Source organism: Poecilia latipinna, unplaced genomic scaffold (assembly GCF_001443285.1).
Source record: "Poecilia latipinna isolate Pla-1442-1.1 unplaced genomic scaffold, P_latipinna-1.0 Scaffold1109, whole genome shotgun sequence".
Classification (NCBI taxonomy): domain Eukaryota; kingdom Metazoa; phylum Chordata; class Actinopteri; order Cyprinodontiformes; family Poeciliidae; genus Poecilia; species Poecilia latipinna.
Genome location: NW_015113725.1, coordinates 91,785 through 116,745, shown reverse-complemented (window position 1 = coordinate 116,745; position 24,961 = coordinate 91,785). Strand labels below are relative to the sequence as shown.

General features: G+C 39.9%; 1 protein-coding gene across 2 annotated transcripts in view; it reads right to left on the bottom strand.

Annotated features, from left to right (window-relative positions):
- LOC106959695 (copine-9) overlaps positions 1 to 24,383 on the bottom strand; it is a 54,507-nt gene extending 30,124 nt beyond the window's left edge. The window contains exons 1-7 of one of the 2 annotated variants that reach the window (XM_015052437.1): positions 24,108 to 24,382; positions 16,683 to 16,723; positions 11,913 to 11,959; positions 7,162 to 7,265; positions 6,123 to 6,162; positions 6,012 to 6,014; positions 5,558 to 5,634 (exon numbers count right to left, since the gene is read on the bottom strand). In XM_015052437.1, coding sequence (XP_014907923.1) covers positions 5,558 to 5,634; positions 6,012 to 6,014; positions 6,123 to 6,162; positions 7,162 to 7,265; positions 11,913 to 11,959; positions 16,683 to 16,723; positions 24,108 to 24,184 — 389 coding nt within the window. In that variant the 5' untranslated portion in view covers positions 24,185 to 24,382. Of the gene's footprint in view, positions 1 to 5,557; positions 5,635 to 6,011; positions 6,015 to 6,122; positions 6,163 to 7,161; positions 7,266 to 11,912; positions 11,960 to 16,682; positions 16,724 to 24,107 lie in introns of both variants that reach the window. The other variant, XM_015052438.1, reaches the window with a different exon arrangement.
- Between the last annotated feature and the right edge of the window lie 578 nt (positions 24,384 to 24,961).

Here is a 24,961-nt window from a genome sequence, read left to right as displayed (position 1 = left end):
CATTTCTCAAAATCGTTGCGGTTTTATTCATTCTAAAATATTTTTTTTCCCCCTCCACATACATTTCACCAGAATCCCAGACTGAGGTAAAGTAACTCTGCTGTTTCTACTCTCTACAAAATTCGTGACATTTTTTTTCTGTAACGATGTCTCTGGAGCTTCCTACTTCAAAGACTGTCATTCCCCCCCGAATGAGACAGGAAACAGGAGCACAGCAGCAGAAAACAAATTTAAGTCTCCGCCCGTCACCTGCACTGCAAAACAAACAACTGCCCGATCCAGTCACACTCAATCAAACCCGCCACCTTTCTTCTCCCGTCAGCCAGAGACGGGTTTCCAGAGCTGCTGACGACGCGAGTGGCTCTTTCCATTGGAACGGATCTCATGTTCTCCGACGGGAGCAGAGAGGATGGATGGAAAGGAGGCAGAGGAAAAAGTAGGAACTTGGAGTTACTGTGTTAAGTAAATGATAAACGTCAGACATAAATGACATGCTGTGTTTGTTTTAGTGTAAAAAACAGATTTTTATAGTGAGTCATTCACTTCTGCAGCTCCAAGCATAAAAGAGAAGGAAAATACCTGATGCAATCTGGTGAGTTTCTCTGTGTAGAAAACCCTTTCTGTTCAATGTTTGTAGTAATTTTAACTTCATTTGTAATTAGAATAAAACTGAAACGTATTCAACGTTTTGGATGAACTGATCTCACTATTTATGTGTAAAACTTACATTGTGTTTGTAGAATATCTTGAGACGACATTTGTCAATTGGTGCAATAAAAATAATAAATGGAGCTTTATGTCACTCATAAAAAAATAAAAAAATGAGCGGCTCAAACCTGACTGAAAAAAATCTGACTTAGAAAAAAATCTGCATTTTGCCTGCAGTGTGAAGCAGGTCAAAGTGTCACAATCCATCCATTGTTTTGCAGATAATATAGCGTCTGATGCGAATATTTTAAAATTTTATATCAAAACAGAATTTTTACATCAGTGTTTTCATTAAATCCTGATCAATCAGTGTTACTGTGTAGTGACTAGAGTGCAGGCATGTTGTTGGGAAATGTGTTGGTGCAAAGGTGATAGCAAGAGAAGCATCTTGTTTAATGCAAAACAAGATGAGACAAGCACTTAGTGTCTCCTCAGAGCTGGAAATGAAACATGTCCAACGGCCTCATTCATAAAAACAGAGAAGATTCATTACACACTTTCCTGTTGGTCTGTATGCGCTCACACCGGCCTGCTGCGAAAGTTGATGGGAAACTTCACACCGGACATGAAACGAGCAAATTGATCGGCAGCGAGAGAGGAGACGAAGAACATTTTCTTCCCACTGTGGATTATGGAGGAGTTTGGAGATGAATCTGAGCGTAACTCCGACCGAGGTGAGTAACAGACGCAAGGAGTTTCTAGGGTTTTACTGGCGTTTAACAGGACGCGATGCCAACGATGCCATCAGAACTGCACAAAACTTTTTAAAAAATACATTTTTATTGAGTAAGGTAAAAGTATATTATTTAATTAAAGGCCTTCACAAATCAGTAGTTTGACTTAGAAAATGTAAACATATTCTGCCTCACCTCTGAAGAGACGTGGCTAACAGGAACTCAACAGGTCCGCCATCAATACACATCTTATCGTCATATATCAACACATAAAATACAAATTCAAAAGCACCTCATTGATCCCAAAGGGAAATGAAATGTCGCTGTAACTCATATTAATTCAGATTCTTCAAAGAGTTATTGTAGACAGTGATGGTGGCTAATAGAAAGCTGTATAGAAAGATATAGCAGTCTGTATTACAGCAAATTTGAAGATTGAAGACACTCTGTTTTCCCAAGATGGTCTCATGACGAGGATGATCAGTGTATAATTGTATTGGTTTCATGAAGAATCCGTCATCATCTCTAGAGGATCCACAGTCCTCTAGTCCAGAACAGATTTAAACTTCAAACCTCATCGGATCAAAGGGTCGACCAAATGTTAAAAACTTTGCAGCACGAAACTCCAAATCTCTACTGCGAACTGACAACAAACAAAAATGTTGGCTTTTACCGACGTGTCACTGAAAATACCACTCTGACCTAAACAGACTGAATATTGGTTCCACCCTGGAAACATCTTTACAGAACCTTTAAATGGCTTTTAAAACAGAAATGTAGGCGTTACAACCAGATTTTAATTAACACAAATTATTTTTAAACTTACGTATTGTAACTTAAAATCATAAAATTAACTTAATCTACATAACCGCCACTGACGGCGGCCATGCTGAATGAAAAGAGATGGAATAAACGGCCCCCCTCTAAGCTCTCTGGAAGGAAACTAGTTCCATGCTGTTTTGGCCTAAATAGGGGGAGAAAATGCTCCATCAAAAGAAGAAAAAAAAAAAAACACTCCAGCGAAATTAAACACAGGCAAATAAAGCATTCTGAATGAAAGCAGGTCAGAGTCACACACTTTACAATTTCATTAAAATGCATGGAGAGCGAGTCTCTGTGAAACCCAGCGGAGCCTCCTGATGCCGAGCGCACATCCTGTGTCTGAATAAAATTATGTGCCGGAATAAATCTGTAATACAAAACACGGCGGCATAACAGTGAGCTTCTGTACAGTTTCCAACGGTACGTCTGCAGTAACGCCAAAATGATCAGGGTTTAGTGCAGACACTAGTATAGATGATGGGTTTTGTTCAAGGTTAGAAACTGGACTCTGGCAGGGCCAGCTTCTCAGAGGAGACCAATTTAGTTCAGGAATACCTTTACTAAAATGTAGCGGATCATGAAATAATGCTGTAACCCTTCTGTCCCTGCGTCACTCTTTCCACATCAGACTTAAACGGCCCCTTCTCCCCATCCTCCCCCACTTTATGCTTAACAGGAGACTCAAAACGAGGTCAGGATTTCTCTCGTGATTTATTTCTGCTTCCACACATCGAACAGAACTTCCAGGCCATCACACCTCCAACTTTTCATTCGCGAGAGCGACACATTTTATCCAATTACTTTGTGAACGGTTAAAATGTTTCCCCAACAGGAACTAACAGACTCAGTAATTTTGGAAATTACTGGTATTTTCCTAAAGCATAAAGAAAGCGAGCATGATGAGGAGCTTCCTCTGTGTTTCTAAGTCTGAGTCCTGCTGGTCATTTATTATTAAAAGTAAGAGCAGCTCTCAAAAGCTTTAGCTTTAACCTAGATAGGATATTGTCAACGAGGTTTCGGGGGAGCATAAAGTAGATCTAGAGTCTACTGTGAAAAGAAAAGTTCCAGGATTTTGTCGGAAAAGTGATAACTATCCTTTATAAAGACATACTGAAAAGCTGAAATGTTCCTACAACCCAACCGAAAGAAGAAAACCTGCATAAATGTAAGAACATTCAAAAAAACAGAGTTACGTCATCACGTTATTGTCAGGTGATAGTGTCCAACCACTGGTTGGGTCAAAGTCAGAAACACGGTGATGTGACTGACAAACCGTCTGCCAACAGGGATCCATCTGAGAGCATGAAAGTTTTCTGTCACTGAAAAACCAAACATGAGAAGCATCATGGATCCTCCTACATGTATTAGTTTTATTTAGACGAATTGACACAGTAAAGACATAGGAGACGCTGAAATGTCTTCCATTTATAAGTAATTAATTCATGGAACCTCACTCAGACTACTATTAATAGCTGTATGTTGAATTTGGTTTTCGATACTATTGAGTGCATTACTTTGTCAAACGCTGCAGAGAGGCATGGAGCAGAGCTTTGAGTCTGGAGGATATCTGCAGTGCCAGACCCCAGGCTCAGCTGAAAAGGACAGAGAGCAAATCAGCTCCGGTTCTGCTGGGGCGAGGCCGCCGTGTCCTCTGAGAACTCCAGGCTTACAGCACTTTAAATATGGATCCTAAGCACAAGCTGGCCTCTTTTCTCACCATACTGGAACCAGTCTGAATTAGTAATGCATGAAGCAGCAAAGGAACAACTGCTGAAGAGCAGAGGGTGGTTACATGTTTGTTATAATATGAAATAGAGAGGAAGGAAGACGTCTTCTAGGTCTAACCACAGGCGGGCAGACGACACAGAAATTGTACGAAAGTAAGAGTAAAAAAGTATTTGGTGAAAAGTATTTAATAAGCACTGAGTAACTTATCAAATTATCAATAATTTAATACTTAAAAATTACATTAATAAGATTAATTAAAATATAAAGTTAAGTGGAAATTTTGGTGTTTTAAAGTCAGAAATTACAATAATTTATGTAAGTAACAAAAAAATAACAACCAGGCAAAAGAAAAGTTTTTCAAATCATTTCTTTTCATTATAAAACTTGCAAAACTTTAACGAAAACTGCAGCTGTATGTCTGTGTCTGGTGGATTTTTGGTTAAAATATCTTTGTTCTTCATTCAGTGGGTCGAGAATCCAGAAATTTTACTCAAGAAAGAGGAGAAATACTTTATAATAAAATTACTCAAGTAAAAGTAAAAAGTATGGTGTCGTAAAAATATTCCTCATAGTACATGTTTTCAAAAAAAGTTATTCAAGTAAATGTAACTAGTCAGTACTCAGCTCTGAGTTTTCCTGCTGCCTGTGTCAAATAAATGGTTCCATCAAAGCTTTCAGTGGTTCCAGTATTCTGTGTCATGGTAATCCAAAAACGCCTCGTCTTCAAGATTCAAGCCGTATCGCACAGCACTACGGTCAGGCTTGGCATAGAGGTCATGATTTTGAAATGAGTAGGTGAGTGTGCTAGAGAGAAGGCCAGTCGACCGGGAGGATGACCATCAAGGGTCCAAAGTTGACTGGGTCAAAGCAGAGACCGGTCAGGATGTTTGCTCTTTGGCTCATCCAGCAGCTGGGTTATTATGGACTATGTGCAACCAGCCTGTCGCACAGGAGCGCTGATGCTGCAGTGGGTCCAAACTTTATAACTTCTGACTTTCTAGAAGAAACCTGAGATCCCAATTATCACTTGAATGCATTTCCTCTAACTCCATCGAAGAGACGAATCATGGCAAAAACATACACAGTCAACAGCAAATAAACAGTTTCTCATCTCTTCTAACGTGTAAAGGATACATAAAGTTACTGTTATCATTTTGGTTACTTAGTTTAATGATCATAATTTTTAATTAAGTACATGAAGAAGTCTTCATGAATGTTTGTGACTGTTGTCATGAAGTGTCTTTCGGTAAATAATGACACTTTTAGTGCAAAGTTGACATTTTTTAATTGACTTTTAATGCAAGTTTTAGAGCAACTTTGCATCAAAATGTCATTATTTACTGACTGACACTCAAAGACAACATTCATAAAGACTCCTTCATGTCCATTACAGTGCCATGTCAGTCTTATGCGCAAACCTTCAGATAAAGTGTTACCAACCAGTCTGTCTCTCAACTACCATACTGTATGTCTGACATTTCCTCCATTTGTCAAGAATGGTCATTTCATAAATTAAAGCATGAACAAACAGGGGGAAAAAACAGAGGAACAATAAAATGTGAGACAGTGAATTTTATTTTGTCTCCAGTTAAAAATAAGACGGTGGTCATGTAGGCCGTACTTACGACAGCGTCCTTTCCAGTCTGCCACCGGGGGAGCCAATGATCTCTCCCAGAGTGCAGAATATCTGACCCAGAAAGTCCTGGACGAAGCAAAGAGAGGTCGCCATGGTAAACCTCAACACGAAGAGTTTTTACAATCCTTCACTTCCTTTTGATATCTTAAAAGTTTTTTTTTTTCTTTTCTTCTTCTATAATATCTGCAAACATGCTGAGTTATGTTGAACCACACCCCAACATTTGTAGATACAGATTAAAGCAAAGTCCTGTGTGTTAGAAAATACATTTTAGGAAACAGAATTAATGACATAACTATTGAGATTCATATTATTTGAAGTTGTTTTGTATAGAATCAGAGCTCTAAAGGTCGGGTTTGCAAGAAATAGTAAAGAAAAATCACTTTCGCACTTTCACAATGCCATGCTGATGTCTGAATTGAGGCTTGTTGAGAATGACTTACCTTCTGCTCAGCAGGTTGAGGAAGTAGTGAGGAAAGATTAGACAGAAATAACAAGTTACAGAAAAAAAAGATCTCAGGTTAATGTGGCTCGCAACACTTTAAACTACTTACATGTTTGGACAGATTGCAGCTCCTCATGTCCACATTGTACCTACAGTTTAATGAAACAGAACATTTCAGCAGGTTTTATAAGACACATGTGAACAAAACCAGGTGAATTACACAAAAATATGTTTGAACTGTGTATGGCTGACATGCAGCACTGATAGCAACAGAGAGATCCCAAGTGATTGTGAAATAATTGGACCTGGCTCACACCAAAAAGTTATTTTAAAGTAAATTAAGAAAACATATTTGCGAATCAGCAGCAGAGGAAAAGAGGAAAAGCCCCTCTGGAGCTCATCATGCTGTCTGAAGTCTTTCTCTTCCTGCCAGGAGTGTTGCTTCATTTCCTCTTCTCGAGGCTACCCATTCCCCCCAGAGGCTTCATCTGCAGATAAGCCACCAGGGGCATCTTTGAAACAGATCCTCTTCATTTCTGACACAGAAAGCGCCGCTTGTGTGTCAAATAATACACCACAGAAAACGCAGATTCCCATTTCTCGCTCTGGATTCGTCTGTTTACGTCTCTGCCTGGTGGGAAGAAAGAAGGCACCGAGCCCGAGGCTATTTACCTGTTAGCCTCTGCTTTTTCACGTCTCAGTCAGGTTTTTCACATGTGGAGGTGCTAATGATGCTGGAAAGCCCGTTTTGTGATTTAGAGCAGAACCAGTAGTAAGTACGGCGCCGGGGTGAGGGAACTGATCTAAGAGTGACCTATAGCTCCAGGCAAGTAATAAATAAACATAATAAACTGAGAACGGACTGGATTAAAGTAAAAAAAGTAGGAGTAAAAAGGTTGATCTGATAGAAATAGGTGACTAAGGAACACAATAATAATCCAATAATCAAAACATCATGTTTACTTTAACTTGGTTCCCCAATCAAATTCTCTTTAGTCCACCATACACTCCTTATCTGACACTAATTATTCTTTGAACTAACTAAAATGATTACATAACTTGATAGAGTATCTGTTTTAAATAAATATAAATGTTTTTACCACAGTTTGTTTTTGACTAGAGCAGCTTCTAGGAGTATTTCCACTTACACATCAAAGCGAAGGTTTTGTTTCTCTTCAAAGAAGTAATCAAGAACAAACTTCCTCACAAAGTCCGGGTTCAGGGTGTTTTCGATCACCTCAGTTCGGCCAAACTGCAGAAGAGATGAGACAAGAAAAGCAACATGTCAGTCCTAACCTAAGCTAAAGGCCCGTCACCTTTTGGTAGTAGTGAGCATCCGCAGGCATCCTGGCATCAAAAGCAGCATTTTATTCCCAAAAAAATGATATTCTTATGGCCTCACATAATATGCGCCTGTGGATGTCAGGGTGTGGGAAAGATGGCCTCTGACTTGGTAACTCGAGGTTTCAGTTACCTCAACAAAAACAACTCATTCTTTGTAGCTCCACAGAGTTGCCTCTGACTATTGCAGTTTTCTTATTATGTACAGAAAAGTCTGCACCTCATCGCTGCACCGCAGCTGGCAGCTCTGACAAAACTCCCGAAGCTTCAATGGGAAGATAACTTCAGCGACCAAAAATCTGACGGCGAACCTCTGAGTCCATGAGAGGCGCTAACAGTTAGCCGCTAACTGAAACACACGTTCTGTCTGAGCGTCTCCACGGAAAATAATAAAGTCAGGAGTTATATTTTCTGTTAAAATTCCTAAGCTTCAGCTCACTACTAAACTGCTAGCCATCTTTGTTGGAGCAAAGTAAAGTGTGATGCTAACCAACCAATAGGCAGAAGTTGAAGCTTTAAGACATCGCCCTCCTCATTTGCATAATAAGGAGGGCTTAAAACAAACTCCTACATCTTGCTAAAAAGTTACTTGTAAGTTAGTTTTGTCTTATTTCAAGAAAAAAATCAGATATTTCAAGATGTTTGCTCTAGAAATTAGACCAAAAATACTTGGTCCGGTTTTGTGTTTTTGCAGTTTTGATCGATTTATACTAAAAAGCCCAAAGGAATTACAGAATTTCTATAAATTGTTCATATCAGTATAATTTCAGGAAGGCATTTCTACTGCTTAGAGTAGTTTCGTCCAAAGACCATAGTCACCATAAAACAGAGGGTTTGATATTTTTACTGTTATTCACGTTGCATCACGTTCAGTCGAATGTGATGCAACACTAAAGAAAAGAGGTCTGCGTGCGACATTTCACTCTCAGTGAATTTATTTCGAACACAAGGCCGTTGCTCGCGATGTATACGTGTGTGAATATCCAGGCTCACTTGACAGTGCTGCACTGAGAGCATGAACACAACGTGGCAGCTTGAGGCAATCAGGGGAGACTTTTCTCTATTGGACTCCGCTGCATCGGTGATGAACCGTCTGCAGCTTCTGGAGAGGAAGGAGAACAGCTCGACAGATGACATGAGAGGAAAAACCGAGCCTGTCCCGATGGATCACGGAGTTGGAAATCACCGTGACAGCCACAATGTGGTCACAAAACGTCAGAATAAGTAGAGATGGGACATCTCTTCCAGGTATCTGCCAGAAGTCGCTGAAAAAGTAGGTTAGATTCGCTGTGTGCCTCCGTGTGGACGCAGCTCAGCCCTGCAGTGAAACGAGCTAATGAAGCAAAGCAGGAGTGTCACTTAGCATGTTTAGGGGAACTAGTTATTTTTTGCAGCACTAAAGCAAATCTGTTTGGAACACCACGCATGATCTGAACATTTTCATTTGGAAGCAGTTGAAACAAATCAACCATTAATTGATGGATATCCAATGGAGACATGGGGCTTTTGAACTTTTAACTGGCCATTTTGAAGAGGAACCTGAGTGAAGTCAGCCCCTCACCTTCTTCAAATCAGACAAAATTGGTGTCAATCAACTCGACTGCGTTTGTGCTGCTTTGCCTTTGAAAATATTAATGAAAGTTTAAAGGTCATTTAGATTTAGTAAAGGTGGAGGGGGAGGGGAGCTGGTTGACATTTTGACCTTTAAACTTTCATTTTTTACACAAACATAGCACAAATGTTTGACACTAACTTGGTCTGATTTGAAGAAACTGGAGCAACTTCACTCCGGGATGTAAGCACATGTGTTTACAATGAGGATATGTTGCTTTAAAATTACACATCCAACATTCCTACAGCTGAAGGATTAAATATTAAAATCTGAGAAGAGTTCATGTCTTTCTTTCACTGCACATACCAGTGACTTGTTTTAACTTTCCTTCCTGTCTGTTTGCCAAATTATTTCCAACAGTTCACAACAAAATCTCTCCAAGTGTTTTATTTTTTCTTCTTAAGGTTTTGTTGGCTCTAGTGGCCTTTATTTGAAAGTAGTTTGACAGGAAAGAGGGTAATGAGAGAAGGGGAGGACATGCAGCAAATGTCAGCAGGCTGGGAATTGAACCTGCAGCCACTGGCATGGGAGCCTATGGCAGAGCTATGATTGTGCTTTGCCCCTGTGCCACCACAGCACCCCCTCTACAAGCATTTTTGATCTAGATTCTAGAGCAAATATCTTAGTACACAGTAAAAACTAACTTACAAGTAACTTTTCAGCAAGACGAAGAAGCTTATTTTAAGTGAATAATTCATTCTAGTTCCATTGGCAGATTATTTCATGTATTACATGGGAAAATGCCTGGTTACAAGTGAAATAATTTGCTGATAGAACTGGCTCTAGTATCTGCGGTGTTTGTTGTTGGCGCAGCAATAATCCTCTCTTCCTCCTCATTAGTGTGAAATTTTTGGTGACTCTTAATTGTGTCAAAAAGTGTCTGGAGCCAAATCTGCCAATGTGTTCGGCCTGCCCACACACCACGAGACAGAGACAATAAGCCTGCCACAGTGACTCAGACTGTTTTCCTTTTGTCCACAAACAGACAGCTCTGCATGCAGAGGGCTGCAGTCCAGGACAGCAGCAGGCGGAGGAAGGAGGCGCAGGAGTAGGACCGCGAGCGTATCTGAGATCTCCAACCACACACACTCCATCCTGGCAATACAGGCCTGAAGGAATTTCTCTTCACTCAGGGTTTATAAAAATAAAAATGATTTCCTGCCAAATAAACTTTCGCTGCACTAATTAATGCCAACGATTTTTAAGAAAAGAAAAAAAAAATGTTTTGGGTCACATCAGTGACAAAGCTCATAAAGAAAGTAATGTTGAAGAAGCTGGAAAATATTTTCTCACAATGAATAGAGATGAATTTCATGATTTCAGTATTTAGTTCTTTGTTGTTTTTTGCAGTCGTGGCTGGTCCATAGGGGGCGCTAGCCTCCCTGATATGGAAGGAGGAAAAACATCTAAAAAATAATATATAAATATGATTTAAACTTTCTATTAGCCTGTTTTCCTTAATAGTGTGTATCTTAAATGTAATCTGAATTATTTACACAACATTTCCACCAACTAACTTATTCAACTGGGAATTTCCCCCAGCAGCCTGTTGGCAGTTCTCTTTTGGGACGCTGCTGATAGCGACCCAGTAGCAGAGCTAAGTAGCTAATGGGTCTCATGTGACGTCACACTTCTGTGAACTTTGTAACTGACAGCCATCTTGGCAGGCACTTGCTATGGAGTTGTTATGACAATAATAAACAAGCCACAATACTAGCACTCATTAGCTTGGTGCTAGTGAGTGAGAGCACTAATCTAGCTCTCACTCACTAGCTTGGTGAGAGCTGCTTCTAGCTTGGAACTAGCTCTCACCATTTCCCAGCTGAACTGGTCTCCTATCTAATTTATAAACAGTACAAATACATTATCCATCTCTGTGTAGCACTAAGATAAGTATCAGTGATTTAAAGTACTTGCTGCCGAACTAGCAAAATCAGCTTAGCTAAGGTAGCTTTTATCTGCTAGCTAAGACAGATATTCTTAGCTAGCATAGACATGTAGCCTGCATGTGTGTGTTGCTACATTCTGCCAGTCACCAGAACCTTGTTATTTATTCTGTACGTTCTTTACAAATCCGTGTAAACATTTATTGTAGGCGAACATAAATTTCAGGTTGCAAAACTGATAATCAGTTATGAACGTTGCTGTGGTTTTGATGCTTATGCTGCTCTGGTTAGCATAATGCTAATGCTGGAACGTGCACCGGGCTGTGAGGTCACGGTCGTTCCACTGAAAAAGTTAACGTGTGTTCCTGGTGCTGTTCAAGATTAAAAACTCACAGTTACACTCCTCCAGTTATAATTTGTGTCAAATTATTATATGACATGATGAACACAAATTCAATCCTTTCTAAACTTGACACTGTTGTAAGATTTACTGCTGGTTCTTTTAATAAACTTTTTTAAATTGCTATATTTCTAATTTGTCATGTATGATCACTAGCCTTAGATAATGAAAAGTCTTGCTTTACTGATGAATCATCATCTTTCACACCTTGAAGATATTCACATTTCTTTAGCCAGATAATTTAACACAAATTACATAACATTATCATACTAGTGACAATCGATACAATTTACCCTGCTGCTAGCAGAGTAGATATGACTGGTGATAAAATTATTTGACTCATCTACGGAGCTTTGACAGAATATCTGTCCTGCCTTTTTACCAAATCAACTCACCAAACTAACAGCTTTAGCATGTTAGATGTCCTGATTTTAAAACTAGAGAATGAGGTCTTTCAGTGTGTGGAACCAGGATCACAGAACAACTTGTGCTCACTCGTTTCTCTCTCTTTGTGATTGTTTGTGTGTGAAAATCACTTTAGTAATGCATTTTCTTTGGTCAATTGGGAGTTAGAGTGTTCAGAGACATAATTTGACTTAACCTGACTTATGGAACTGCAGTAATTGCATCTGAAGATAAAAGAAAACAAACGTAACTCACCTCTCTCCACTCCTTTGTACCCAGACCTTGAACATACAATACGACCACTGAAAAGAGAGAGAGAGAAAAAGAATAAAGTGCTTTTTTTTTAAGTTAGTTTAGGTTGTCATAATGTTCAGGCAGGAAAACATCACAAGCCACAGCGGTAAATGAGCGCTAAATCAACGGTAAATGGTAAAGAAACTGGAAGGTCTGTGAAAGAGTTCTTTCAACAAAAACAATGTGATTGCAGTTTTCTGATCAATCGCCGATTACAGATCTATAAAAAGCCTGACCTGCCGATTCCGATACTGGCTCATACCAATTTTTTTGTCTGAATTGTTGCCAACTCAGCAACAACTGTGGGGTGACTGTTAACTGTAAACATGTAGACATGACCCGGTGGGCAGGTCTGTCAGTCAAACCTCTCTAATGGGAGAGTTGAAGAGAACAGTGGATGGTTTTGAGACTTTTGCTGATGTAGATAAGATCAAAGATTGGCTTCACATCGGTCGATCACTGATATCCCAAAATTAAGAAAATTGGACCTGATAAATCAGGGTACTATCAACATGTCGAGACCTTCAGTGAATAACTTTTTAAATAAAGTGTTGAGCACCGGATCCAACCTATGGACCGGACCCAACCTATGGACTGGATCCAATCTGGCAACTCCTATGAAAACTTTCTGACTCAGACACAGGTTATCATACAGCACATAATAAATATTACATCATAGTATCAATAGACTCAATTTTTCTATGTAAAGGCAACCGAGTTGCTAAGATTGCAACAGCATTGTTTATGGATGAATATCCTTAGCATAAAACTAATTCTTTTGAGGCTATATGGAAAGAACCACCACCACAAACCTACCAAGATCACCTCCTCTCCAACTGGGCTTTCCCCCGGTTGGTGTAAACCTCCATGCTGTCTAGAAAGCATTTTGCAGCAGACTACTGGTGGCCTGTTGATGACAGCTTCTTTGAAGTCAAGCAAACCCAAGAAGGATCGAGTCAAAAGAAGAGAGACAACACAAAGAAAAGGACAATGCTTCACCGGCAGAGTGGAAGCTGCTAACATAGAGACTGTCGGCACCGTTCTGCCGGGTCGTTGCTCAGACACTCTACGTCTCCTCGGGGCTCCTCAAGGTTAAAAGCACTTCCAGCTCAAATTGCTCTTTCCTTCTGCTTCTGTTCTCCAGATGCGTTGACAGGATTTTGTACATTTTGTTCTGTGAATGCACTTCTGCCCTCCCTTCTGTCTGGACTCCACCAGCCACAGTAACGGGCTCGGTTCTATCCCCCGTTTCTAGTCTTTCTCCTCATCATGCCTACAAATTCTTACCTACATTGTAGTTACTGTTCCTTGAACCCTTTGCAGACAGTAATGTCATGGCAAAAGTAACACACCCCTTAATGATAAAGTGCAACTCTGAACTCTAGAGTTAATCAAGAAGCATGTCACAGCTTTGGCCCAAATAACATTCCTTCTTTCTTTGAATATTCTTCTCAAAAAGATCAAAGTGTTGGGAAGTCCCTCTGGTGTACCCTGGTGACTCAGCAGCAGGGAATGTCTTTTTTTTTATTTCTGATGATTTTTACGAACATTTGAAACTGACAAACTTCATGAACAGTTTGTTCACTGTCAGCAGTTATGTCATTTCTATTCTTTTTCCTGAACTGGCTGCTATGAAAATGGTAAATGGCCGTCATTTGTTCAGTTCTTTATCAAGTCCAGAGGACTCCAAAGCACTTAACACTAGATTCACACATTCACACATTAATGGTGGCAAGTTACTGGATAGTAGCCATAGCTGCCCTGAGGCAGTCTGACAGAAGCGAGGCTGCCATGCAGCAGCGCCACCTACTGGGCCCTCTGACCACCAGCACAAACGGTAAAACAAAAACTGGTGGATAGACAATTCATCGATACAATAAAATTATGCACCAGTAAGAGTAGCGATGCATCTATATATATATATATATATATATATATATATATATATATATATAATTACTCAAAACAAGTAAAAGTAAAAAGTACAGTGTAGTAAAAATACTCCGATAAGTACTTTAAAAAATAAAGTTACTCAAGTAAATGTAACTGAGTAAACGTAGCTAGTTACCACCCAACTTTGACTGAATTATTTCATTTGAGTCGGATTTCCAGTGTTTCAGTGAGTGAGTAGGAAAAGTTGAGGTTAAAAATGAAGACAGTTAAATGAAAATCTCTTTTTGAGAAGAAAGTTAATAATCTGGCCGCTTGTGATGTAGATGGGAAGCTGTTTTAACTCTTCAGAAAAGGTAGTGTAAATATTGATAAGTGTTTGTTAACAGTAAATATGCTTCATGGCAGAGTACAAAATAAAATATATCATAAATTGTATCTGTGGAATTACAATGAGAGCCAGTCGTGTGTTTGCTGTAAAAGCTGTGACATTATCAAACTAAACGGACGCTGTCCTCCTGCGGCTGGACGCCTGGGTCAGCCTAAGAGCCCCACCCAGGGACATGAAAGAGTTGAGGGGGCAACGTGACCACAGCGAGTCCAGCATCCCCCTCATCCCAGCAGGGAACAACTGTTTGAAGTCCTGGACCCGTTTAACACGCCGCTTACCCTCCAACACGGTTCTGTGTTTCTCCACCTGGATCCACAAAGGCAAAGAAAAATGTCTCTGAATCTAAGTGCCACTATTCAACACCGATTATTTATTCTAACAAGTGAAAAATATTCAGCTGAATTGGAGTTTCACTTCCTTATCGAGACTTAAGATGAATTTTTGGGTAAAGTTGTCCTGATATAAGGGCTCCAGTTCTGGTTTGTGATGGACCAAGGTGCAGAGACTGTTTAATCAAAAAATTTATCAGACGCTTATGAAAATACACACAGCAGTCCAGGAAAGTAAACTGTAGGATACGTCTCATTAAATCCCAAATTAGCTGTCATAAAAAAATTAAAAAAAAATGTAATGTGTCATGTATGGCAGAAACTTAATTAGTTCATACTCAGCAGTGAGTTCCCTTAAATCAAGGCTGAAAGCTTTATTTGCTTAAAGCTGCCTTTGACTAATAATAACTGGAATATTATAAACTGTAGTTTGTCTTTCGACATGTTAATGTTTTACTTTATTTTCCCACTTTGTTTCTTGCTTTCCCCCCCTCCCCCCGTCATGAAAAGGCATTTTTAAGTTTCACCGTTGCTGAAATGTGCTTTACAAAAACACCTGCCCTGCCTAAAACGTTTGGTACAATTATGCAATCACAGAAAAAATTGAAAAACCTGTTGCGCATCACCAAATTTTTAGTCCAAAAATGAACATGACCCATTATTTTCTGAACAACCAGTAAAGCAGAACCCGTTCCCTGACAGCTCCGTCTTTTTCTAAACCTCCTTTCTTTGAATCGCTATCACTGTTCTTTTCTTTCTCCAAACAGCTCTTTCAATTAACCTATTGTTCACCATTCACTGCAGCCTCTGGAGGGGGTTTTTTCATGCTGCGTGAGGCCAACAGTCATTAAGTCTGTCAAGCTCCAGTGATTAGTAATCCTTTTTTTCTGTGTGAAGCTGCTTAATTCAAACTCGGTGCCAGTTGACCCTGGAGACGCGGCGTTGTGCTCGCTCAGTTGAGAGGGTTGTACCTTTAAATGCTCCAAAGGTTACCGTGCGACTGCCAGTTCGCGGAGATGAGGTTGACGGGGTAACATTTTAATAGGTTCGGCGTGGATCAGAACGCATCAGAGCCGAAATAAAAACAAACACATCAGGTGTTTCAGAGCGGGGGAGAGGGGGGGTCAAATACACGACACTTTTCAAAGTTAATCCAGAGTTATAACCACATGTTCCAGTAATCTGAATCAGACACTTCCTGCCACAACAATAAAATACACAACGGGTGAGACGCACTTCCTGACAACCAATCATTTTGCACAACAAAATCCCGGGACAAAAAAATAAACAAAAAACCCAGAAATGTTACAACAGATCCCAATTCCATGAGGACTTCCCAAGAAAACTCTGGTCAACAACAACAATTAATAAACTGGAGCATAACATGAACGCACCATGAAGCCCCCCGTCACATCTCAGCTGGTCCCCCAACATAAACACGTCTAGAGCCGGCCCTGCGTATGACTGGTTATCTTTGTAGGACTGTGATGGGTAGTTTGATGTTAGAAAGTTAGCAGGCAGAGCAGCCAAATATTATACTCCAGTAACAGAAACACTACTTCAACATATTTTACTCAAGTAAAAGTAAAAAGTACAGCAAAGTAAAAGATACTCCTAATTAATAAATGTACGTTTTCTTTCAAAAATGTCAATGTCAATGTCAAATTTATTTATATAGCACTTTAAAACAGGTATAAAACTGCACCAAAGTGCTGTACAAGAACGACAACAAAATGACAAAACAGAGTAAAAACAATACATCAATTAAATGCCAAAGAGTAAAAATGAGTTTTAAGAAGTGATTTAAAATGATCCAGGCTGTGGGCAGATCTAATCTGGAAAGGTAAGTTATTCCATAAAACAGGAGCAGCAACAGAAAAAGTAAATGTAACTGAGCAAATGTAACTAGTTACTACCCAACTGTGCTGGTAGGAGTATATGTTCACTCTGCATAAATGAATGAATGTGAATGTCATGTTTTCAAGAATGAGAGCATAATAGATTATACTATATTCTTCTTCACTTTGCACCAGTGGACCAGCATCTGCTTAGCTTACTGTCTATATCATGAAGTAACACATCAGAAGAACTGATACTCTGAATGGAAAAAGGAAAGCTTACCTGGATCTGACTTGGAGAAGGTGTCCATGTCCAAAAGGTTTCTACAACAAGAGAAAATGAAACTATTAGAGATGGTCTACGTAGATGTAGAACAAACAGACTGAAGCAGTCTTTTGGTTTTGTAAAACATATGGTAGACTAGATGCTCTGACTTAAGGTCACCATCGGATTACTGCAGTCCAGTTCTTTTTCAGCTCTTTTTTTGTTTTATTAACTCATTTTATTTTTTTTTTATGTTAATCTCAGATGGATCTTAACTTTGTTTTAGTAATTGTCATGTTACCACTAATTGACTCTTCAGAATGTTAACTTCAGTCATCTTCAGTCCACAGACAGCAGTCTGTGTCTGTGTCGACGTTTTTACCAAATGCACCTGGTGAAGCTCACGTGTTTTACAATTTACGGTCAATTTTCGAAAACCTGTTGGAGACTGGAGGCATTTCCTTCCCCCAGTCGGTCGTCTATTAATCGCCCGGCTCATTATCTTGAGATGTTGAACCGTTTGCCGCGTGACTCCAACAACATGGCAGAGGCTCTTCAAAGTCTCATCCCAAGCAGCATCAGATCCTCATCCTGCCTTCATGTCCTAATGACTGCTTTATGTTGCCTGCTGTGTTTCTTCGGGGACTCAGTATTTGAAGTTTCCAGTTAGGACGGTTCTACTCCTGTGATGTAACAACTCCCACATTTATGAAAAATAGGGGGCAACGAACCACAGGAGAGAACAAGCCGCTTTTCTTGAGATCCCAGAATGATCGCGTGTGCACACAACTGGGACGGATGTCTTTTATCTGAAGAATATGAGACATTTTTTATTTATTTATGTATTTTTTTGCTTCTATTTTTGGTTTCACGTTTCATTCAGAAAGGAGAGAAAAACGCTTTGAAGCTTCACCTTTTTTTTGGCGTAATAACCTCCTCAGATGACAAAGGTGTTTTATTGTGAAACAGCTTCCTGTTGCAGAAGGATTGTGACCGGTATTCTCCCACTGTGACAGTCAGGGAAAACACTTCAAAATGATGAAAAACATTCAAATTAATCAGTCAGTGCCTACAGTAAATCACAATACGGATGACAATACCCTTCAGGAAGAGCCAATGACCTAGCATGGATTCAATAATAATAATTATTTACTTATCTGGTCACTAGTATGAGATTGCAGAACATCGCTGCATTTCACCAACATGTCATCATCACAATATCAGCACAGGCCAAAGTAAATCGTTTACAGAACTGTCTGGAATGTAATATTTCTTTGCAATTATATCTCATGTGTTATGAGTTGGTTATTTGAAATGCTGATACACATTTGTACTGGAGAGAAATCCAGACCGGAAAAACATCAAAGTGAGAACAGAAAGAACATAGGAGGACGAAAGTGGGAAAAGGGACGACAGGCGTCTGAATTTATGATCGCCATTCCGGTTTTTAACGGAAAAATACATCAGTCATATGATTTCTTCATACTGTGCAGCCGCCGGTAGACAGATTTACATTTCACATAGTTTCCTTAAAGTATTACATCTAAATCCAATTACACACTGTAATCCAATAACGGAGCTCGTTACTATAAATATTGCCAAGCTGCTCTGAATCAGCGTCTGTCATCAATCAACTGATGTAATGTTGGAAATAATCCATATTTCCCACACTTGGATAAATAAGACTCTTACAGTCTTATTTATAAATCAGGTAATCTCTATCTTTGCTTGAAATAATAACAGTAGCTCAGAGAGCAGACTTCAAAATACTGTCGCTAGTTTATAAATCACTGAACGGCTCAAAGTGGCAACATTTAAAAATATTCTGGCTCTACCAAACGTGGCAGAAGCAGCATTCAGCTTCTATGCGCCACAAATCTGGAACAAACTTCCAGAAAACCGCAAAACAGCCGAAACACTGAGCTCCTTTAAATCCATGCTAAAAGCCCAGCTGCTTTGGAATCACAATAAATGAAACATTGACCAACATGTTGATGAGTGTGAGTTTGGTGATGGCGCTCGACAGAATGTGACGCCGTTGGCTGCGTGGGGTTGTCTTTATAAATTTGTAATTGTTGTGTTTTCATTTATTGAACGGCCTCGCTGCTGAAATATGACACACAAATAAGCTTAACTGACTGACTGATTAAATAATGGTGGTGAGGAATCTGCAGTGAGGTTTACACACGTGAAGTTAAATAATGTTCTGATGGTTTCGTTTCGCCCTTCCCTGGACGCTCCAGGGCGGAAACACAGACGACGCTCTCGCCTCTGGCCTGATGATTGCTTTAGTTTAGACAAGCAGCCATCCACAACCGGACGTCATCAGGGACCCGAGTCGCTCAGGGGTTTTGATTTATTGATTCCAGTTTCATTATTATTCTGTGTTCCTTATTAGTCTCTGTTTCATTAGAACAAAGCTACTTGCTTCTGCTTTACCTTCTTTGTGATTCTAGTTTAATCATGTTTATTTCTTCCCTCTGTCTAGTTATTCTTTGCTGCTGTCAGATAATAATATGAAAGAAACAAGAAAACTGGACATTTACAGCAGGGCCCCGTTCTGCTGGGAGGAGGCCGGCGTATCCGGGAGGGGGCTTTGTTAGCAAAAAATCTACATAAACTGCAACTGAAAGTTAAATACCAAACAACTGAGCCGATAGAAAGTCATGGAGTAATGTCAGACAAAGACATGGAGTTTCTAGCAAAAGTATTTGTACGCCTTGAACCTTTCCATTTTCTTTCACATTATGCCCACAGTCATGAATATATTTCATTGGAATTTAATGTGGAAAGAAAATTATACATGACTCAAAACATATTTTACAAATAAAATACTGAAAAGATCAGAATGTATTCATGCTTGTGGTTGTAATGCGACAAAATACCGAAATTCCTTCTGCTTCACACCTCATTAAGCTGTTCATAGTGAAAACAACAATCCCCCCGAGTCTGGGGGGTGCATATGTACAGTGTTTGAGTTAATAGGTGTTTTAGCTTTGAGCCATTTAAAGTCGAACTCTGTGATTTCTACAATAATTTGCACTCAGAAACCTTCGTCGTCTGCAGAGTTGCACTTGACCACAGCTGGCGAAGGTTTCTGCACAGCAAAAACACAAAACCCTACCAAGTATTTCTGATCTAGTTTCNAGTGCAAAAGTTAAAATAAGACAAAACCAACTTACTCATAACTTTTCAGCAAGATATAGGAGCTTGTTTTAAGTCAACAATTCCTTAATGTTGATGAAAAAGTGTTAATTCCATCGGCAGCTTATTTTACTTATAGGAAAAATGTACTGTTGCAAGTGAAGTAATAATACTTATTCATGTTCTTAAAACAAGCTCCGAAGAATAAGATATTTGCACTAAACCAAAAATACTTTGTAGGATTTTGTGTTTTTGCAGCGCGTCGACCTCAGCTGGTCAAATAAGATCTCCAGGAGGACGGAGAGGTTTTCATTTCTATAAGACAGAAAGAAAACCTACTTCTACTCTGCAGCATCTAATCCACACTCACACCGGTGCACCATCAGGAGCAGATGTTGACACACATAACTCCACCAGCTCGTCACTGGGAACACACCGACTTGTTTTCCAGAGCTCCTCGGTGAGGCTGAGCCTCCAAATTGCCGCTGACAAGTGATCAAATCGTATTTGTGTGTTTACACAGCAGAACAACAATCTGTCATGGCTGATATTCCATGTCAAACACCGGGTCTGACAACACACATGGCATGGCAACAACAGAGTGTCACTTCGTCTCCAGTCGTTGGCAGATGAGCATATGTGGTTCTGCTGCCTGGTAGTCGATAAATATGTCGTCGACTTGGGTTGCGCAACACAAATAAAAACCTGAAGACAGAGCAGTGAGAATTCAGAGCGAGCCGGTTCACGCATTTTCATTCAGGCCATAACAACTGCATCATGCAGAACCTGTGCAAATCTAACTGTGTTGTCTATATCAAAAACTGCTGACAGTTTTCAATAGGAAATTTAAAAAAAAAAGATTCATCCATCCATTAATTGCAAAGTTTCCCCCAGAAAACTTGCTAAGCCTGAGTTAAAAAATGTTTAAAGTTGACAGAAAATTTGAAAATATCACTTGATAATTATGTGCTATTGGAAGACTTGAAGATCAACACCTGAACACCAACTATAAAATCTTAAAAAATGTAAACATTTTAAAAAGACTTAAATAAATAAGCAATGCTTAGCCCAGTGGGGGCACAAGTGAAGCCTGGTGACCCACCAGGCTTATAAATACTGGAGGAAACCCTGGTTTTCAAGTTGAGTAACCCACCCCTCTGCATGTCAGTGTGCCACCATCCAGCAGACAAGATGAAAATTTAAAAACATTTGAGTTTTTACAAAAATTATCAAATCATTTTTATTTATTACTAAGAATCTGATGTTTGATTGAGCAACCAGTTATTTTCAACTTCAGACTCATCAATGTCAGCCTCATCATTCACGTGGTAGGACAAGATGATGAATCCTCTGTACTCAAGTGGCTCCCGCTTGAGTTATAAGATCTCAATCCAAAAAGAAAACACATTCTGGATTTGATTGAGCAGAAGAAAGCTGCAGCTGCATGTCACCATGATGTTAATATCAACTGGTTCTTCCAAACAGAGAAACGCTGAAGATGCTGGAAATTCCAGCTTTCTGCTCCAGACGTTTGGCTAAAGTCACTCATAAAGTTACTCAAACGTGCATTTCTAACAGCTTTGGGTTTTTCATCGTGACATCAATGTTTGATCAAAGCATCTAATAGAACCAGTGCACACTATATTTATTACAAGCCAGGAGGATCAAAGCACATATAAACATCAGTCATCAACTGCGACTGAAAATATAGGCGGAGGAGGAGGACGCTTCACTCCTCTGGTTCTGGAGCTTTCCATCTGTAATGGACAATGATGGGTTTTCTCTTCTATTTTTATCCCAATATGACACAAAAGTGCTGTAGAAAAATGACAAACACTCTAAGTAGATCTGGGCTATCAGTAGCGGTTACCTTCCTGCCTGCAAATGAATGCGCTTTCTGCACACAATCGTGTATAAACCCAGGCCTCGGCAGCATCTCGTTTCCCTGCATTTAATCCATCCGACCTGAAAGCTCTCTGTCACACACATTGTTCGTTCAGAAATGGAAGCGACCTGCATTTCCAATGGCTTTGAACAGCAACAGCACATCCGAGGATGTGTCAGATTAACTGAGACATTATGCCCAGGCTGTTCACTGGATCTAAGGGTGGCTAAGAGTCGGATCAGGTGTGTTTTCATGGAGGCATTTTTGGTGCAAACGTATTTGTGGCTTGTAACCGTGAAGTTGAAGTTGGACAGAGAAATCCCATAAACTTGTGACTACCAGGAAAAACCGTGTTGTTTCATTATTCTTTTATAAAACTTTCCCAGTTGTTTAGAATGTAATAAGAAGTACTGAAAACATCTTTATTGTTAAGCTTCAATGCATCCACTTCAGTAGACACTGGAACTCCAGACAGGTGGACCTGGACTTTGATGCCGATCATTAAAGGGGCAGAATTATGCATTTTCCACCCACATTGTGACATTTTTATAGCCCGATCAAGCAACTATGTTACCTTCAGTTATTATAAAAATGCTGCATATATCAAATACGACTTAAAAGAAATTCTACTTTGTAATTTAACACTTTGACATTAGGCCTCTGAATCTTTAAAAACTCCTGCTATTTCAGAACCTCCGCCCTCAGGAAGTCATCACAACATGGCTCCTCCATTAACCCTTTAAGAACTTTTTTTTTTGTTTTACCAGCGTTGCACTGAGAAATAAATCCTATAATGAGGTTAACAGATGTTCCACCAGGTGTTTGCTAATTGCTGCTGGCTAGTCTGAAGGAGCTGAGCGGGAGAGCTGCTCTGTGAGGCGGAGTCTTGAAAGATTGAAAATTAAAGCTCTGAGTAGAAGCTGCGAAGGCACCGTGAGGTTCACCCAGGCATTTTTGCACAGATGAATGGTTGCCATGGAGATTAAAGGATTTCTCAAACATGCATGAAAGCCAACACTCCGATTATGGTTTTGATGAGAGGATAACATTACAACACAACGTAACGCTCAAAAAACGTTGATTTTACACAGCACTGCCTCTTTAAATTCTATAGGAAAATGCCAAAAAGTCGACATAAAAATGAGCGAAACTTCTAAATCACTGTTTAGTTCTATATGGAAACGAACAATTTAACAACACAATTTAACCTCAGTTTAGTTTTGATCATTGTCATTGAACACACCCTCTCTACATTTTATTTTTGTGTTGTGTGTCACACGCAAACGATGATAAGGATATTCATTAGAAAATGAAGTGAACAAACATTTTAAAAACTTGATGGAGATCACCAGGCCTCTGCTGGTCGTCGTTAAGTCAGCTTTAGTTACCGAAAACAATCTCAGCACAGTGAACCTTTGGCTGCTTGTCAACATAACAGGAAATGACAGTGGAGCATAGCCCCCCAAGTCGATCCAGTTTAGCTCTAACAGCTTCAGACCTTCAGGCACCTGGCAACAGATGTAAATATACCTCACTGTGACCAGGATTCATTAATTCCTGTGTTCTATTATGTTTTTTTTTCATTCTATCCTCAAGAAGATTTATTTTTAATCAAACCGAAATAGGGGTGAAACAATTACTCCAATTAATCGCGATGAGTCGATTATTGAAATAATCGTCAACTAATTTAGGTTAACTGGGGCAACCAGAACCATGTTGTTTGTATTTATAGCAGCTCTACTTAGATTTTTTTTAAATCTAATAATTCAAGAATATTAAAACATTTGACCACCTTCCTTTATTGTCTGACTGAGGGGTGCATACCAGGTGTCCAGAGTCGGGTTCTCTCCCTGCCTGGTGTTGGTAGAAACCTCCTCATCAGGTCAGTGTTCTGCTAACCAGAACATCGATTTAACCTAGGAGTGCTGAACTAAAACATGCAGGAACTCGGCCCGTGAGGACCGACTTTGGACACCCCGCCCTAAGGAGTAGTTTAGATACATTTCTCCCAGGTCTTCCTCTTTCTGTGATGTGAGGAAAGCCAACCTTGTGGATTTAGTGGGTAACATGCAGCCAGCCGAGCAGAGGCGCGCTATTCTGGAGCTCTTCAGTGTGGACTCGATCAGAATAAATCCACGCTCCTGTCGGTTACTGCCCACCCCACACCCCCACGCACTCCTACACCCACAGCTTATACTCATTTTTCCCTTTCGAAACAAGAAGAAGAAGAGTTGTTCTGGACACGAGAGCAGGTCCGTGATATAAATAGTGAAGAAGCGGAAAAGTCTAGAATGGGCAAAAAAAAAAAAAAAAATGAAAATAAAAAAGCAAGCAGAGTGAAACGAGCAGGAGCGTGGGGACTGGTTCCCACTGAAATGTTCTGGCGAACAGGTGAAAGCGTGAGGAGGGCTTACCTGCAGGATACGGTGACTTCAATTTTGGTCGCAGGTACAGTGGAGTTTAGAGGGTCGAAGTCTCCTATAGTCGCCATAATGAGATGCTTTAATGTTTCCCTGCCTTCAAAGTCCTTTAAATTGTCTCCCACATCCAGCGCTTCCGGTCCCCTGGCTCGGTGGTTGCTGCTGGCGGCCAAAAGAGAGCAACTGTGGGTGAAAGCATACCTGAGGATCTGCTTTCATTCACAGCGAGGGGGAGAAGAGAGCAGAGAGGAGAGGCAGGCGGGAGACAGCAGGCTGCATTCCCCGCTTCCATCACCAGAGGGCGGCAGAGACCTTCAAATCCTCCCAGCTCTCTGTGTAGCAGCTAATGCTATTAATCAAGAGAAGCTACTGTAGTGTTTCCTCTTTTTGTTGAATAATCTTACAAACGCCTGAAGTCAACATTAATTTCACCTCATTCGCCGACACTTAGGCTAACACGAATATTTCGGTAGCACTTTAATTGAAGGGGTGTGTATAAGACTGACTGTCATACACATGAAGGATTCTTCACAATTATTGACTGTTGTCTTAAAGTGTCATTTGATAATGACAATTTTAATGCAAAGTTTGCACTTTTGATGGACTTTTAATGCAACTTTGGTTTAAAAGCGTCATTATTTACCGAATGACACTACATGACAACAGTCAAACATTCAAGAAGACTCATTCATGTTCACATGTCATTTTTATGCACACCCCTTTAAGTAAAGTGAGCTTTATTTGAACCTTTCATATTTCGAATAATTTGTGAAAGGTGCAAGCAGCATTGAACAGCCTTTGCACATGACCACTGTCCAAAAAACTAATTTAAAACAGAGGTTCTTGAG